Source organism: Gymnoscopelus braueri (genome assembly GCF_963280865.1).
Source record: "Gymnoscopelus braueri genome assembly, chromosome: 4".
In the NCBI taxonomy this organism is placed as follows: domain Eukaryota; kingdom Metazoa; phylum Chordata; class Actinopteri; order Myctophiformes; family Myctophidae; genus Gymnoscopelus; species Gymnoscopelus braueri.
In genome coordinates, this window is record NC_137605.1 from 39706679 (window position 1) to 39722448 (window position 15770).

Here is a 15770-nt window from a genome sequence, read left to right on the forward strand (position 1 = left end):
AAGTACATACACACAAACTGCTGGTGCAGAAGACTACAGCAGCAGTAGAGATAGAGTGGCATGAGGACAGCTGTCATACTATACATATACAGAATAAATGTTTGTGGATTTTTTTCATTTCTTCTCAAAATCCTCCTGCGGGCCCGATTGGACCATCTGGCCCGTGGGCTGCTTTTTTGACACCCGGCGTGACCTAGACCCATGCAGGCACTGCCACCAAATGTCTGCTTTTCCGTAAAAAAGAAAGAAAAGAAAATGTTGTACTTATACATATACTGTACACAATAGTCTTGCACAATGTACTGAAGCATCAGTACTTTTTCGGTACTGTAACGTGAATAATGGCTAATTTATGCTTCGTCGTGTGCCGAAAGCAGCTGATTTAAAAGCTCACAACCTGTCACAGATGCGAGGCATTGTGAGCTTGTAGATCAGCTATTTTTGATGCGCGACACCGACCTACAACGGAGTATTTACAAGGGGCCGGTTATACTATAACCTATAACCGTTAAAGGATTTCTTTATAGGATCTTTCCACATTTTAATTTCTTGTCCCAAATACATTGCACAATGTATATTTAGTTAACTTGTATGCCTACCCAATGTCAAGTTGGCGATATTAAGCTACAATTATGCATGCAATGCTGAGCCAGCTGGGCTAATGGCTACAGAGAAACTTCTAGGTTGACAACTCAAGCGCATGCAGCATATTGTCATGGTGACAACGCCTGCACCGAACAGGTGCACACAGTGAAGTATGGGCATACTTTGCCTGCAGGGCTGACGATGATGGTCAGCCCTGCGACACAAGTATATGTGCAAAAGATGTTGAGTCTGTGCAAGAGAGACAACTCTAGCCACGTAGGTGGCTGACTGAAGCATCTCTATAGTTTAACCACATGAACCCTAGTGTCCCTATTCTGGGCATGTGAACTTGTAGATCGGCGATTTTCGATGAAAAGATTTGGTGTACAGGGAAAGAAGGAAGGGACCAACTATGGACCTGGGGAGGGGGGGGGGGGCAGTCAAGAAAGTATATAGGGTTTAATTGATTAATTCTGAGTCAGGAAACAAGAAAACCACGACACTACCAGAACACCTACAGTAGTAATGTGCTCGCCAGCAATAAAAATGTCAATTCTGGATTTACCAGTAGAAAAGTAAGAGGAAATCTATGTATCTGAGTCTCCTTTGTTCTGTTTCTTTTTTTTTTTCTAACATTTTTATCCCGCGATTTTTGTAACCCATTTTTTTCACCCGGTGCCAATTTCCTAAGTGATCCTGGGCGCTACACCAGTCCCCCACAGCCTAGGGAGGCCAGGGCCGAGCTCATGCTTCCTTCAATGCATGAGAGCCAACTGACCTTCTTGTCACCTGACAGGGGAGAGTTTCCCTGGTAGGACGTAGCGCGTGGAAGGAACACGTTATTCCAACCAGTTCCCTTCCCCTCCATCAGGCGCCCCGGCTGTCATGGGGGAGGCGGTATAGCGACCAGGATTACTACATGTTTTTGTGAGGGTATTAACTACCCTAGGAGACACGGGGAGAACATGCAAACTCCACACAGAGTATGCCCTTTCGCCAACCCCACCTAGGGTATGGGCGCTGATGACGCGGAGGACATCCGCGTACATCCTTTGTTCAAAGAATGTAGGCTATTAAAAAAAATACTTTCTTGTATGCGTTCTTGAAGTCTGTACACTATATTCAAGTGTATCGTTCTAGCTACAACATTCTGATCAATCAGTTTATTTCATGTTTGATACAGCATGAAACGTATTCCAACTTGTATGCTTCAAACTACGCTCATACATACAGTATACATCAAAGATTATAATCTTTGATGTATAATCTGTCTAATGATGAGCCTTACCACAGTAGGGGGTACTAGGGGCCAACTCTTGCAACTCTTAACTGTACATTCATCACTTTCTCCTGGTGTAATATTTAGCATACGCATGTTTATGAATAAATAACCACTCCTCGATGCAACCATTAAAAACATCTCTTTGTTCTGGACATAGCAGGACAGACATGTCTTGACCCTTTTCAAAGGAGCAAATCTCTAATCTCAGCAGTCTTTTCATCAACTTGTAAAATGTAAATAGTCAGCATTTAAATGATATAGCTCTACCTCCTGACCCACTGCCACGATGATGAACTGGATATCTGATTCCCAACTGAGCAGAGGGAAGCCTCTATGTTCTATTGCCTATACTCTGACATCTGCGGCCTGTCAAAACAAGACTCCAGCTTCATTGCTGTGATGAACAATTAGGCTTCTTTCTTCAGGCTACAGACATGTGCGGAAGACCTCACATCTACTCTTAAAGGACGACTTCACCCATTTTCAACCTATCTTCATATAATTGTCTCAGAGGAGGGCTGTGGACAGTTCAGAAATCCGCCTACCAGTGACATCATCGATGGGGAATCCAAGCTGATAGAAACGGCAGGCTTTCTATTCATGGAAAGTTAGCATGCTATAATGGAAGCCATTGTTCTCGCGTTAATTAAAAATCTCAATCAAAAATGCGAAAGTGTCCACAGCCCTCCTATGAGACACAGGCCGAGTAGATTCTTTTTTACCAATTTATCATGAGCATTAGTGAGGACCAATTATATGAAGATAGGTTGAAAATGGGTGAAGTGGCCCTTTAAGGTAACCAAGTCATCCACAGTGGTCCACTAGAGATGAGCAGTCCAGAACTTCATGCTTTGATTCTACTGATACAAACTGTCCATGCCTCCAAGAGCAAACCTATTAGTTCCAACATTACATAAGGACCAGAAACCCCAACATCAAAAGGATCTAATGCCACAAACTTCTGACCATTTATCTACACCCCGCCATGCAAAGCCAACGCCCAATTCACACCAGCAGCATCACGACTCTGGCACGTTCTGATTGACCAGTGAGTTTCAATGCAAAGTCTATGGGGACGAGCGTCTTAACGTTCTTCCAAGCGTGGCGCCAAACCTGAGAAAATCTCAACTTTGTCACTAGCGCACTAGCGTCCAACCAATCAGAACCCCCCTCTCCTCCATTTCTCCATCCACCAGAGACACAATATTTTCTCCCTGTCTATCATCTTACCCCTGCACCACATTAAAACAAGGAAATGCTCAACCATGTTTTTTTTCGTTTAGTTGTTAATTTCTGTACATAAAATACATATTTCTCAGCGACTCTCTTAGTCACACCAACATTGTTTTTGTGAAGCAGTTTCTTTATGCGTATTTATTAAGATTGCAAAGATCGCTAGTGTTATTTTGCAGCAGGCTTTCCACAGGTGCTTTGCTTTCCACGGGTGTTGCACTGCTGTATAGAAGTCGCAACCTTTATTGTATCAACGTTTTTGTTTCCCTTTTATTATTTTACTTTGTCATTATTCATTCATTTATTCACTCATTATACAGTTAGTTTAATTATCACATCAGCATTATGCTCTCAATAAAGCAGTTATGTATAAAGCCTATGCTTGCTTGCATATAGCCCATGCTTGCTTGTTCCAGTATTAAATGCATACTGGCAATCCCTGGCATAACAATCCCTGACGTTTCTGAAACTCACTTCATTCAGCAATCAATTGGGGATAAAGGTGTATCTTTAACACTCATATCTCACACAAATTGTAAGATATCTTCAGTATAATGTATAAGGCTTACAGATGTCTACTCTGGCATAAGGGTAGTGGAAAGTGAAGACCTCCTACCAAATAATGTACAATAACTGGAGTATTTCCCTTCCTTTCACTAAAAGCTTCCTAGGTTTCATAAAAAGCATTGTGAAAGGGTATGCTAAATGCCACCACATCCATCACTGCTCCCGTCTTGTGGAGCCTGGGGCCCGCTGACGTTTGATTGAAATTCAGACGAGAGCTGACAAAAAAAAATCAGTTGCGTCAGTTTTACCTGAGTAGCTGCCAAGTCTGGGAGCATTGCCATCAATGCCATCGAAAAAATCCAATGAATCCCAGTTATGCTCGGTGGCAAAGGTCACAACTTGAATCTGTAAAACAAAAGACACTTAAGATGTACAAATGAAGATGGAGAGTGATAGTCCCAAAAGAACACTGTGTAAAACAATAAAACCAACTTATTACTTTTGAGTGGAACAAAATGGCTACCATATTACATAATTACACAAAGATCATGATTATACACACATCCACCACAGAACCCCATTAAACACATCAAACATTACAGGCCTCTCACTTGTATGCCAGCTCCCTCAGGAACAGAGATCTTCCAGGCACAGTTCAGATAGTTGGCGTATGGGTCAGGGTATCCAGGAGAGAGGATGGTCCCCTTGCGTGCTGTTAAAACCCCACCACATGGGACTACACACAAAGAAAGAGACAAAGAGAGAGAGAGATGAGCAAAGAATTGGCAAATAATGAATTCCATACTGAGTGGATGTCTGCAGTAATCTGACAAATGTAGACATCCCAAAATAAGTAAGCCCTCCTTGCAATGTATCAATAACAAAAAACACATTTCAGCTAGAGAAATTATTGACATTGATACAATGTATAGGCATGCATACTTTTTTGTTTTCCGCAGGGGTGTGTGTGTGTGTGTGTGTGTGTGTGTGTGTGTGTGTGTGTGTGTGTGTGTGTGTGTGTGTGTGTGTGTGTGTGTGTGTGTGTGTGCGTGTGTGTGTGGTATTCCTACTATACAGTGCAAGAGAAAAATGGATTCATCAATCATGCATGCCTGTCTAAGACGGTTAAGTTATGCAGCAGAGTTCTATCATGTTGATGCCTCATTCCACAGCTGAATACTAACATCAAAGTTCACCAGTGGGGATTTGAAGTCAGAGTTTTCCATGCAGGCATAGACAGAACCTAGCTGGGATGAGAGGGGAGCAACAAGGATGCCTGAATTCAAAAATAGTTTCCACACAAAAAACATGATTTCTACTAATCTCGGGCAGAAAAACTAGGAAATCATGTTCCAGCTAATCATGTTCCAATATGGATATCGAACTTCATGTGACGTACCAGCCGGTGACGTCAGTTGTTTATGACTAATACATACAGTATGACTCCAAATTTGAGCAAAGTTTCAGCATGATCGAATGCGCGCGCGCGCGCGCACACACACGCACACGCACACGCACACACACACACACACACATAGACACAGCTAGCCTCTTGCAGCAGAACCATGCAGTGAAACATTCCTGCATTTAGTATATACTACAGAAAAGTCATGCCATCTGTTAATTTTTCTAACAATAAAGCTTAGATGAATGAAACTTAATATCACACACAAACAGTAGCCTATGAATTTAGTTGTGAAATTGTTCAGACCTTATAGACTGAATATTAATCCTAATCTGTAAACACACTTCTACCAGTATGGATAGCACAAAACATACATATAGTATATGGCCTAGTGACAAATTAAAGGAAAAAATAACCATAACCATAATCAAGTATCTCTGTAAGCCGATCGGTGATGGGGCACCATGAGCCTGTACAAGTCTGCAGGAACTCTACTGAAGGGATGGAACACCATTCTTAAAAACACATTACTTAATTTGGTGTTTTGACGATGATGGTGGAGAGCACTGTCTTACACAGTGGTTCCCAAACACTGGGTCGGGACCCATTTGTGGGTCGCCGACCCATTTTCATGGGTCACAAGTAAATATCTGAACCTGTACTTGTTGTTTTTTGTTTCCTACATTGTGTTTTTAATTATAACTTGATTTGCAGTGACCCAAAGGCAGTAGCAGGCAACGGGTGGCATGCAGGCCGGAACCAGCAGTAGTATCTGGCCTGGCAAAGTATTTTGTAAATCATGTAAAGTTTTGGACAGACAGTCCCACATATATAGGCTATAATGTCCAAATAGAGAATCTACCCCCACCCGAAGAATCTTATTATACTTTTGGGATATGGAAAGGGGAAATAAAACCCAGCCTGTTTACAACATTTCATAACTCAAATGGGCCATTAACGGGCCTGCCCCTGTCCTCTTTTATATCTTGAGTTATTTTTATCCATTCTCCCAGTCCCTTTCCCTTTCCCCCTGTGTCTTATGTAAGGAAAAACAAGAGAGCATCTCTTCCTCATGTTACTGAGAATGTCACGCAGAACATGATCACACTGTGTCAGCAAAGAACAGTCCGTAGAAAATGACATAGAGAGGAATGCTATAGTACTGGGCGGCAGTGTCTGGGAGAAGAAAGATGTCCTTGAGACACTGAACAATAACTGCTCCCGGTAAGCAGGTTGGTGGTGCCTTGCATGGTAGCCTCTGCAGTCATGCAGTTGTGTAAAAAGTACTAATTTTTTTTTACTTAAGTAAAAGTATCAATACTGCAATGTAGAAATACTCTGTTACAAGTAAAAGTTCAATATTCAAAATGTACTTGAGTAAAAGTACTTAAATCAAAATGTACTTATTGTACCAAAAGTAAAAGTACTCATTATGCAGAAATATCCCAATTCAAAATTTCTAAATCTGGTAATTGAAGTTTTCAAATAATTAGTGGAGTGGAGTAAAAGTACAATATTTTCCTCAGAGATGTAGTGGAGTAAAAATATTGAAAATTGGAAATACTCCACTGAAGTAAAAATACCTCAAAATTGTACTTTAGTACAGTACTTGAGTAAATGTACTTAATTACTTTACACCACTGCAGTCATGTGAATGTGTACCACATATAACACGTAACTGTGTGCCAACATTGTGGCGTGTGTGAATAGGTGAATGTCCTGTACAGAACATTTGAGGGGCTGAAAATACTAGAACAAAGTGCTATATAAATTATAAAGTCGATTTATAAGGCAATCTGTTGCAAGTTCCAGTTCTTAACCATTGATTATGTTCTGGCAAACCATCTAATGGTTTAGAAAATATATGGGCTGGAGGCCAAACTTACTTGCCGACCCCTGCTCGAAGAGGGCAAGTGGACCCATATAAGGAAAACCAACAGGAAAATGCCCCTCACAGAATAACAAAGCCGCAGCACCCCTTTGCTGAAGAGGTTAAGCGTCCACTTCTCTTGGTGTACGGCACACATGCACTCACCTACTGGTCGAGAATATGGTGATGATGACACATCTGACCATATCACATTTTTCCTGTAGACCAAATGCCTAGATCTTTTTATTTATTTGCACCAAAGGACTCTAAAATGTGCATTCATCATTTGTAATAAGGAGTTTATGCACTGTAATGCTACTATAACATCCCTCAAAGTGGGTGCCGTGCCATGACACAAGTCCAGGGGTGCCTCAGAATACTTTAATAATATTTGGAATGTATCAATATCACTTCAGTTTAACCACTTAGACCCTCTAAACTTTGTGAAACGGACTTGAGTTGCACTGTACTTGGTTTGATCTTTTTCAGCCTACATTACACCAATTCTCTTCACCAAAAATAGCAGATCAACAAGCTCACAACACGTCACAGCTTGTCGGCTATTGTTGGTGAATGTTCCCCCCAGAATAGGGATGCTGGGATTTAAGTGGTTAAACGCCAAGTATAAAAGTTATTTTCAATCTGTCCGAATGGAAAAATATAATACGTTTTCCTCCTCCTGACATTGTATCTTAGGGGGAAAGATTTACATATTTGACATAAATGTAAGGTGCTGTAAAGTTAATGTAATTCAGGGGTGCCATGGATGAAAAGGTTATTTACAGGGGTGCCCTGAGCCAAAAATGTTTGAGATCCACTACTCTAGCTGACAGTCTGATCGTGTCCTGCATTGGAATTCTCAATCACCTGAGGATGTTTCCCACCCTACGTGCTGATGTCTTTCACATCAAAATATACAGTAGATGTCACTTTTAGTCACCATTCCTATTGGCTGCCATCCCATCATGCCTTATCATCCTATAATTCAACAAAGCTCTGTGCGTGCTGTGTGCGTGCTGTGTGCGTGCGTCCCCTCCCCAAAATCTCTTCTGCCCGGTTCTCCTCAGTACTACTTACGACTTAATCCTCTTTGTGCTGGATAGCACATAAGGTCCATCCAAGTTCTTTCATCTCTTTCTCCACAGATCTTCTCCAGGTCTCTTTGGGTCGGCCTCTTTTTCTCTTCCCTGGTGGTGTCCATCTCATGGCTACCCTTGGGATGGCACTTGGGTCCATTCTGCACATGTGACCTATCCACATCCATCTTTTGAGCTTGATGACACTTGACAGTGGGGTCAAGCTTGTGCTCCGGTAAAGGTTTTCATTGGAGACAGTCATGGGCCAGAATATTCTTAGTATTCGTCTGAGGCATCTTGTCTGAAACACGTCCAGCTTGTGACAAATGGCCTGTGTCACTTTCCATGACTCTGCCCCATACAGTAGGACCCCAAGAACATTACTCTTGAAAATCCTCAGCTTGGTTTTTGTGCTGATCTTTGATGATCTCCATATGGTCTTCAATGTTCTCCTCAGTGGCTTGAGCAATTGATCTGAATTTGCACACAGCCACTGACCATTACCATGTGCACGGAACACCGAAGCCCGTTTTTCGCTTTCCCCAAATGTCAGCTGTTTATTAGCGTTTTTGTGTTCGCTGGTTCCCGGGTTGCCAAATCATGTGCGTGAAACAAGCACCGGTGTTACCACATCCGTGAAACAAGCGGACCATCCGTGAAACAAGCGGTCCATGACGCACTTTGGGTGCTCATTTCCCCCGACGGATATGGTCTAGTGTTCTTTATTTTTTATACCAACACAGACAACAAGTGATGATATTAAGTAATATATGGGCCTATCAATGAAGAAAAAGTTCAAAACAGTATAAACACTTCCTTTTATCCATTCACCTGAGTATCAACCAGAAACAACCAGGTACTTATAAAGGTTCTTATACACTAGGAGCATGATGAATAAACACAGCAAAAATGCTTCAGCAAATATTTCACATTCACACACAACTATTAATTTGGTGATGCCTCATTCATAAAGGTGGAGGATTTTATTCACAGTGAAAAATCTACCTTGTTTTGAAAAAGAATATTGACGTTCTCATGTGTACTGATATAATATACAGTGTACTCATGATATAAACAGCAATTTAAATTAATGTGAATTATTCACACAAAATAAATGCTCCTGGTGTGTACAGACCTCAAGGCTTCGATCTTTAAATGTTACAAATCACAGAGGAAAGCCTTCTCTGGCCAAGGACATGTAGATTAAGTATTAGCCGGGTTCGATTTGCTGGTCATTCATTTATATCACCGGTGGGGATATGTTTTATCCCTCCATCTGGTAGACTGAATTAAATACATGCATTTCCTTTTGGGAAATGTAGACAGTCTGATAGGTAACAGTGGGCCCCTGAGAACACTGGGCACCAGTCTTTTTAATTAATTAATTTTATTTTTTTATTAGATTTTTATATCTACATTAATTTTACAAATGAGGGGCCAAATAAATATAATATATATTTTTAAATAACATTTAAGGCCCAATATTTCCAAAAAATCTACAAATTGCTACAACATCTGTGGATATAGCCAGCCATTTTGGAAGAAGTTGAACAGTAAATGTAGGTCTCATAATGATGTACCGTGCATTTTTACATTTTAGAAAAGAAACCTACCAATTTAACATTGAGGTGCCCTAAAGGTTTATAGTCAGGGCTGTTAACAAAAAAAGGGGGACACGGCTGACAAAAGCGCCACATTTTTTCTACATGCTCTCCATCACCATAAGTTTCATTTTGGACGGGGAGCCACATCATCAAGATGGCAGAAGGCGGCCATCTTGGATTTCAAAGATGGCCACCATGTAATATCTATAAGTGCCAATATCTCGGCTTCAAAGCCACTTAGAAGGTCAATCTTGGTGTCAAAATATACATTTTCTGGGTCAAGGAATGCAATAAAGCTATTGAGAATTCCACTAGATGTTTATTTGTGCCACGATCAAATAAATATGGTCATTCTAGCAACATATTTACATAATTTTCAACTCGGTTAGCAGTCAGACACAGAAAATGGAGCATGAAGTGAATTGACATACAGATTATCTGTCACATTGACAACTGCAAAGCTCTGTGCAATTCCAGTGTGCCTTCTTGCATGAGCACCTTGCACCACAACCACGTTTACAACCGCACTTGACCAGTTCATTGCAGGCTTTTGACGCCATCGGTAGAATGCTCCACACAGGAAGCCAGACCTGGTTGTTGTCATCCAATGTCCATCCCCATCCTTCTGGACTGGGTGTCGGCTGCTGGGCCAGTTCAGACGTGGACCAGATCCCAGACTGGTAGGCAACTCGCTTCACGTGCTGCAACAGTGAATCTTGCGTTGGTGGAATGTGTTCCATCGTTTTGTTCTTCTGGCAGAACAACTCTCGCCGTGCTTCATTGACAGATTCCAAATCACTTGTCTTATCATACATGATGACTGTGAAACGCTCAAGAAGCTGAAAGTGTTGGGCATCTATGGTCACTGAAGTGTATGGATTTTCTGCCATGTAGTTGAAGGCCTGGGTGACCTCAGGGTAGGACTTCCATGCCACCCATGCTGACTTCTTTCCTTTCCCGCAGAAAGCTGATGTTGTGTCACAGCCTGTGTAACAGTGGAAGATGGGAAGTGCTGTGGACTTGTCTTTGCCCAGAGCATGGCAGATGGTGTTTATATGAACATAGGTGTAGTTCTTGCCAGTGCCAAAAGCAACCCAGATGTCTGCAGCTGGATACTTGGTGAGCAGGGCATGGAACTTGCCGATGAGGATAACGACAACATCCGTATCCACAGTGCGTATCAAGCAGGTAGAACAGCCATGTTCCAGGGCATCAAGCAGGTGAATCAATATCCTGGTGTCGGCCTCTTCGTGGTTACATGGCAGCATGGAGTGGCTGGTGTCTGTGCCGACCACTGTGATGCCAGATGTGATGAAGACCAGCTTGCCCTCTGGCCAGGCGGTGGATGCAATCTTCCCAGAGAGAAAGGTAAAGAGTTCCTGCTTGTTTATAGGATCACGCAGGAAATCTGGCCAATTCCCCGGCAGCTTGTTCTGACCAGCCACCTTCCGTCGTATCCCTTTACCTCGCTTCTCCCTTGTTGACTCTTTTATGCTGCTGGTGATGTAAGTATCCCAGACCACATCAACTCTTTTGGAGATCTACAAAGCCCAATCCATTGTGTGCAAGAGAGGAGATTGGCAAGGGGCAGGCAAAAATCTAAACTGTGTAAGGCAAGGGGTCGAAAACCAAAGGGGCAGTCAGAGAAGGCAGAGGTACCGGCAAGGGCTGGGCAAAAACGTAGTATAGAAATCAGAACAGAGATCAGTTAGGGCAAAAAACTTGATTTTGAACAATGCTTGAGAGCTTGGGTAAACACAAGGCAATCTGGCAAGAGACTGGAGAGAGACTGAGGCTTAAAGGGGTAGTTCACCCCCAAAATAACTTTTTTTCTATTGATTACTGACCATCTGGAGCCTTGAATTCATAGATATTTTTTTGTTTTTGTCACATTCCTAAGCCAATAATTTGATTATAATAAATGTGTCCCCATTGATTCCGGTAGGAGACACAAATGCATTTGTGTCTCCTACCGGAACCAATGGGGCTAAATTTATTATAATCAAATAATAAAGGAAGGAATGCGACAAAAACAAATAAATATCCATGAATTCAAGGCTCCATGGGGTGAGTAATCAATAGAAAAAAAGTTATTTGGGGGGTGAACTACCCCTTTAAGTACTGTAGGCATGATTGCAGGTGAGTGAATGCAGGTGGTCACACTGGCAGGAACCAGATCCAGACACACCCACACCCTAGGGACTAACAGGACACAGGTGGAGATAACTAATAATCACAGGGAGGAGAGACAAGGCAGGTAAACAGTAACTAGGCAGACAGGAAACAATAGGAACGATACTACAAAATAGATAGGAAAAATAGGAAATAACAAGAGTCAGATCTGTCAAAGTTTAATAACACACACACACACACACACACACACTGAGATGTTGTGCATAATCTAGACGAAGCATGCATAATTGTGTACATATATTGCCAGAATTTACCAAATTATCTAATATTGGCTGAATTAGTCACTTATTGATATTCCCTATAGTTTTATTGCATTCCTTGTCCCAGAAAATGTATATTTTGACACCAAGATTGACCTTCTAAGTGGCTTGGAAGCCGAGATATTGGCTTTTATAGATATTGCATGGTGGCCATCTTTGTAATCCAAGATGGCCGCCTTCTGCCATCTTGATGGTGTGGCTCCCCGTCCAAAATGAAACTTATGGTGATGGAGAACACGTAAAAAAAAATTGGCGCTTTTGTCAGCCGTGTCCCCCTTTTTCAAAAATCTGGTCTTAAGCAACCGGGCTATTAGTGCCACCTGGACCTGTATCCATCTGATATGTTTGATAATATCACCATTTAAAAATGAAAACGGTATTTGAATAAAACTTTTGTCCCTATTGTCCTTTTTTCTTTATTCCAACATTTCCAAAAACTTTCACTTTATAAATTGAAACAAAAGCAGATCTACAAGCTCACAACAACATCGCGTGAGCTTTTGTTTTTTAATCAAACCCAGATTATTCAAATGAGCAGAGATTGTTGGACTGCTGGTGTGGGCATCAAGCAAAGCCTCCAGCACTTTTGAGGAGAAAAGGAGCAGTGTTGAAATGTATTTCCTTCCGTCATACTCTCCCTGCTCTGTTGAAGTCCATTGTTATGCTGTCACCAGATGGTGTGTATTTTGTTGAACATCTGTTAAGCCAGCCAGCGTATTTTAACATTCGTTACATGACAGATATGCTAAGAAGTGCAGTGATGTAAAGTTCTACAATCGAGCCAACTGACTTTGAAACCCACTTACTCTTCACTCCCTCTCCTTAAGACTCCAGAGACAGGAAACAACTGTCCCCTCAATGTTTTAGGGATGTAGCTGCCAGTCAGTGGTGGACAGTAACCGAGTACTGTACATTTACTTGAGTATTGTACATTTTTTGTAATTTTTTTTTTTTGGGGATACTTTTACTCCTCAAGATTTCAAAGACAAATGTTGTACTTTTGACTCCACTACATTTCAAGGACGGGAAAAAGTACATTATAAATTAACCACTTAAGCCCTATTTCTTTTTAAAGGGCTTTGTCCACCACTGCTGCCAGTTCCGGGAGAAATCGACATCCTTTATTATATATTTTTTTTCATCCAGACAGTTCATCCAGAGTGCTTGGTAAAGCTGATATCTGATGCTCAAGGTTACTTAGCTTATAACCATTGTATAGAAAATCTGTACAGCAGGAGCATGAAAAGGCTGTCGATCAAACAAGAGGTTGTCCTTGAGATGTTGGACATATATGTGTCCCCGCAGCCCATGGCCAGACACTATCTCTCAAAGACAAGGATTTCAGCCTGTACTGGTCAATTACAATAGCTGCATTTTCCAACATCCATCGACCAGGATGCAGACAAGCATCACAGCATCTCAACGCAACAAAATGGAGAGAGGGAGAGAGGGAGAGAGGGAGAGAGAGAGAGAGAGAGGGAGAGAAAGAGAGAGAGAGCGAGTGCAAAAGATTTCACTTTCGAAAGAGCTGAAGAAATATCAAATCCTTCAAGTCATCTAGCTCAACGCAATTTCAAACTCATCAATATTTTACAGGTGAGATCCACCCTCCCACGCATGCTGAGAGTCACGCCAAAATGACTTGTTCATTCCCCTCCTTCCAAGCGAAGCATTAGAGAAAATGAGCCCTATATACCTCGCAGCAATCACATAATGGAGGAATCACCCTCTCGTATAATCACTTCCACGGTGAAGTCATCTTCAACCGGCGCATGTCGTATGTAGTGCGTTCAATACGAGATCGATGCATGAAGACGGACAAAAACGGACCATGTTATTGATGTTGTTATCACAACAATGTTATTATTGTGAGAAATAGGTTACGATGATTGTGATAACATCAAGGTGGCCAATGTGGTTCTTAAGTGATCACGTTCCCTAATGAATTCTGCTTGACCATTACGCCTGATTAATACATGGTTGCGCATCGTGCCGCGCACCAAAAATAGCCGATCTACAAGCTCACAATGCGTTGTTAGCTTGTAGATCTGCTCATTTCTGTGTCTGTTCAGGCTTTAGTCTTTCACACATTCTTAAGAAACTAGATTCAAGTTTCCTGTGTAGGCTCTTCTAAAAGAATACCACTGGCTTTACAGCATTGATCAAAAATATTCTGGGGGAAATTGCTCTGCTAACTTAACAGCTCCTTTGAGTCCCATGAGCTAAAAGTTAATGTAATTGGTTGAGCATGATTAGAGTCCATGACATGTCATAAAAGGATGGATGCTACCCAGCCATCTCAATCTTTGCCAGGCTCATATATCATATTTACGGCAGGTAGCCAGGCTTGGCGAGTGCATGCACCGGAAAACCCCAAAGGGAAGTGACTGACACTATACAGGCCAGTCACAGCAGATTCCTATCAAAGGCCATTTGATCGAGATGTCAACTTGCTAGTTTAATAATTTACACAATGTGCATTCAAGATGTTTTCACAGCAAAACTCTTTTCCACGTCTTGTTTTCTCCGGGACACGTCTAAAAGAGAATATAACTGAGATTTTTCAGTCAACAATGTGAAGATAACCAAGTTGTTAAAATAGGGTTTTTTGTCTGTTCTGTTAGATACCATGAGAATCACTGTCAGCATGAGATAAACTGTAATAAATAAAGTACACATTAGTACACATGGGCACCATTATCTCCCATTTGTCACCATTAGTATGGTGTAACTCAAGTCCACATCAAGACACACTTCAACATTTCTTGGACCAATTAAACGACAAAGCTTTGCATTTGCCAACTTCTCAAGGTCACAAAGCTCAAAGAATGCCTGTGAAAAGTGCTACACCAAGAGACTCACACACTACTGCTTAATAACGGTGCAGGAAAGTCTAATTGGGACAGTGTGGGAATATCTTGTAGCATCCATTTCAAAGGAACATGCTCAAATTTATACTCTTTCTGAAAAACAGAATGAAAGGGGGAAAAAAAGGATAGGCAGCATTTCCTTCCAAAGAATCAACTGCCATCGACTATAATATATGGGATAAAATATTGTGGATGTTGCCTTCATGGTGACTATTAACACTCACCAAACAAACAAGAACTGAAAGTAAAAGCATTTACTTTAAAATAATAAAGAAAGTATTCAACTTATGAGTAACTTCTGATTTATTGTTTCAATAATTGAAATGCAGCATTGCTAGTTGCAAATATGCCCCATTTTTATAATAATAGAGGCTATATCACATTAATTTCTAAACTGTTCATGTGGAGGAAGATAATTAGTGACTGTGTGGTTTACTTTCAACTTTTGGTGTGTTGTCTTCTCCTTCCTTCTAGGGCTGCTGGATTATGGCAAAAATCATAATCATGATTATTATGGTCAATATTGAGATCAGTATTTAACACAAGTAAGACGCGCGAACGCGGTAAGCGAACGCAAAAAAAGAAAAAAATGAAAAAAAATATTTAAAAAAAAGTAACCAATAAAAAAAGTATTTCTTTTTTTTAAAAAAATCTGCGTTAAAAGGAGCATCTTAGAAAAATACAAATTCACAAAAAAAAAACTTGGAATGTTTTTGAACAATTCAACAAAGTGTTTGAAGTGCCTGTTTCACCCACTTCCGGGGGGCGGAGCCAAAATCCGAGCCCGATGTATTTGTTCGTAGACCCCCACTTAGGGGGGGTAGAAAAAGTTTGGGAGCGATTCGGGCACTTTTCATTTAACATGGGGTTTCAATGGGGAGTTTT

The 15770-nt window shown here is 41.2% G+C and overlaps 1 protein-coding gene across 1 annotated transcript in view; it reads right to left on the reverse strand.

Moving 5' to 3' along the window:
* The window catches only part of LOC308083154 (CUB and sushi domain-containing protein 3-like), a gene marked incomplete at its 5' end in the record, with an annotated part of 383054 nt that overhangs the window by 143590 nt on the left and 223694 nt on the right, over nt 1-15770 (reverse strand). The window contains 2 exons of the mRNA XM_080425319.1: nt 3916-4012; nt 4219-4343. Coding sequence (XP_080281445.1) covers nt 3916-4012; nt 4219-4343 — 222 coding nt within the window. The remainder of the gene's footprint in view (nt 1-3915; nt 4013-4218; nt 4344-15770) is intronic.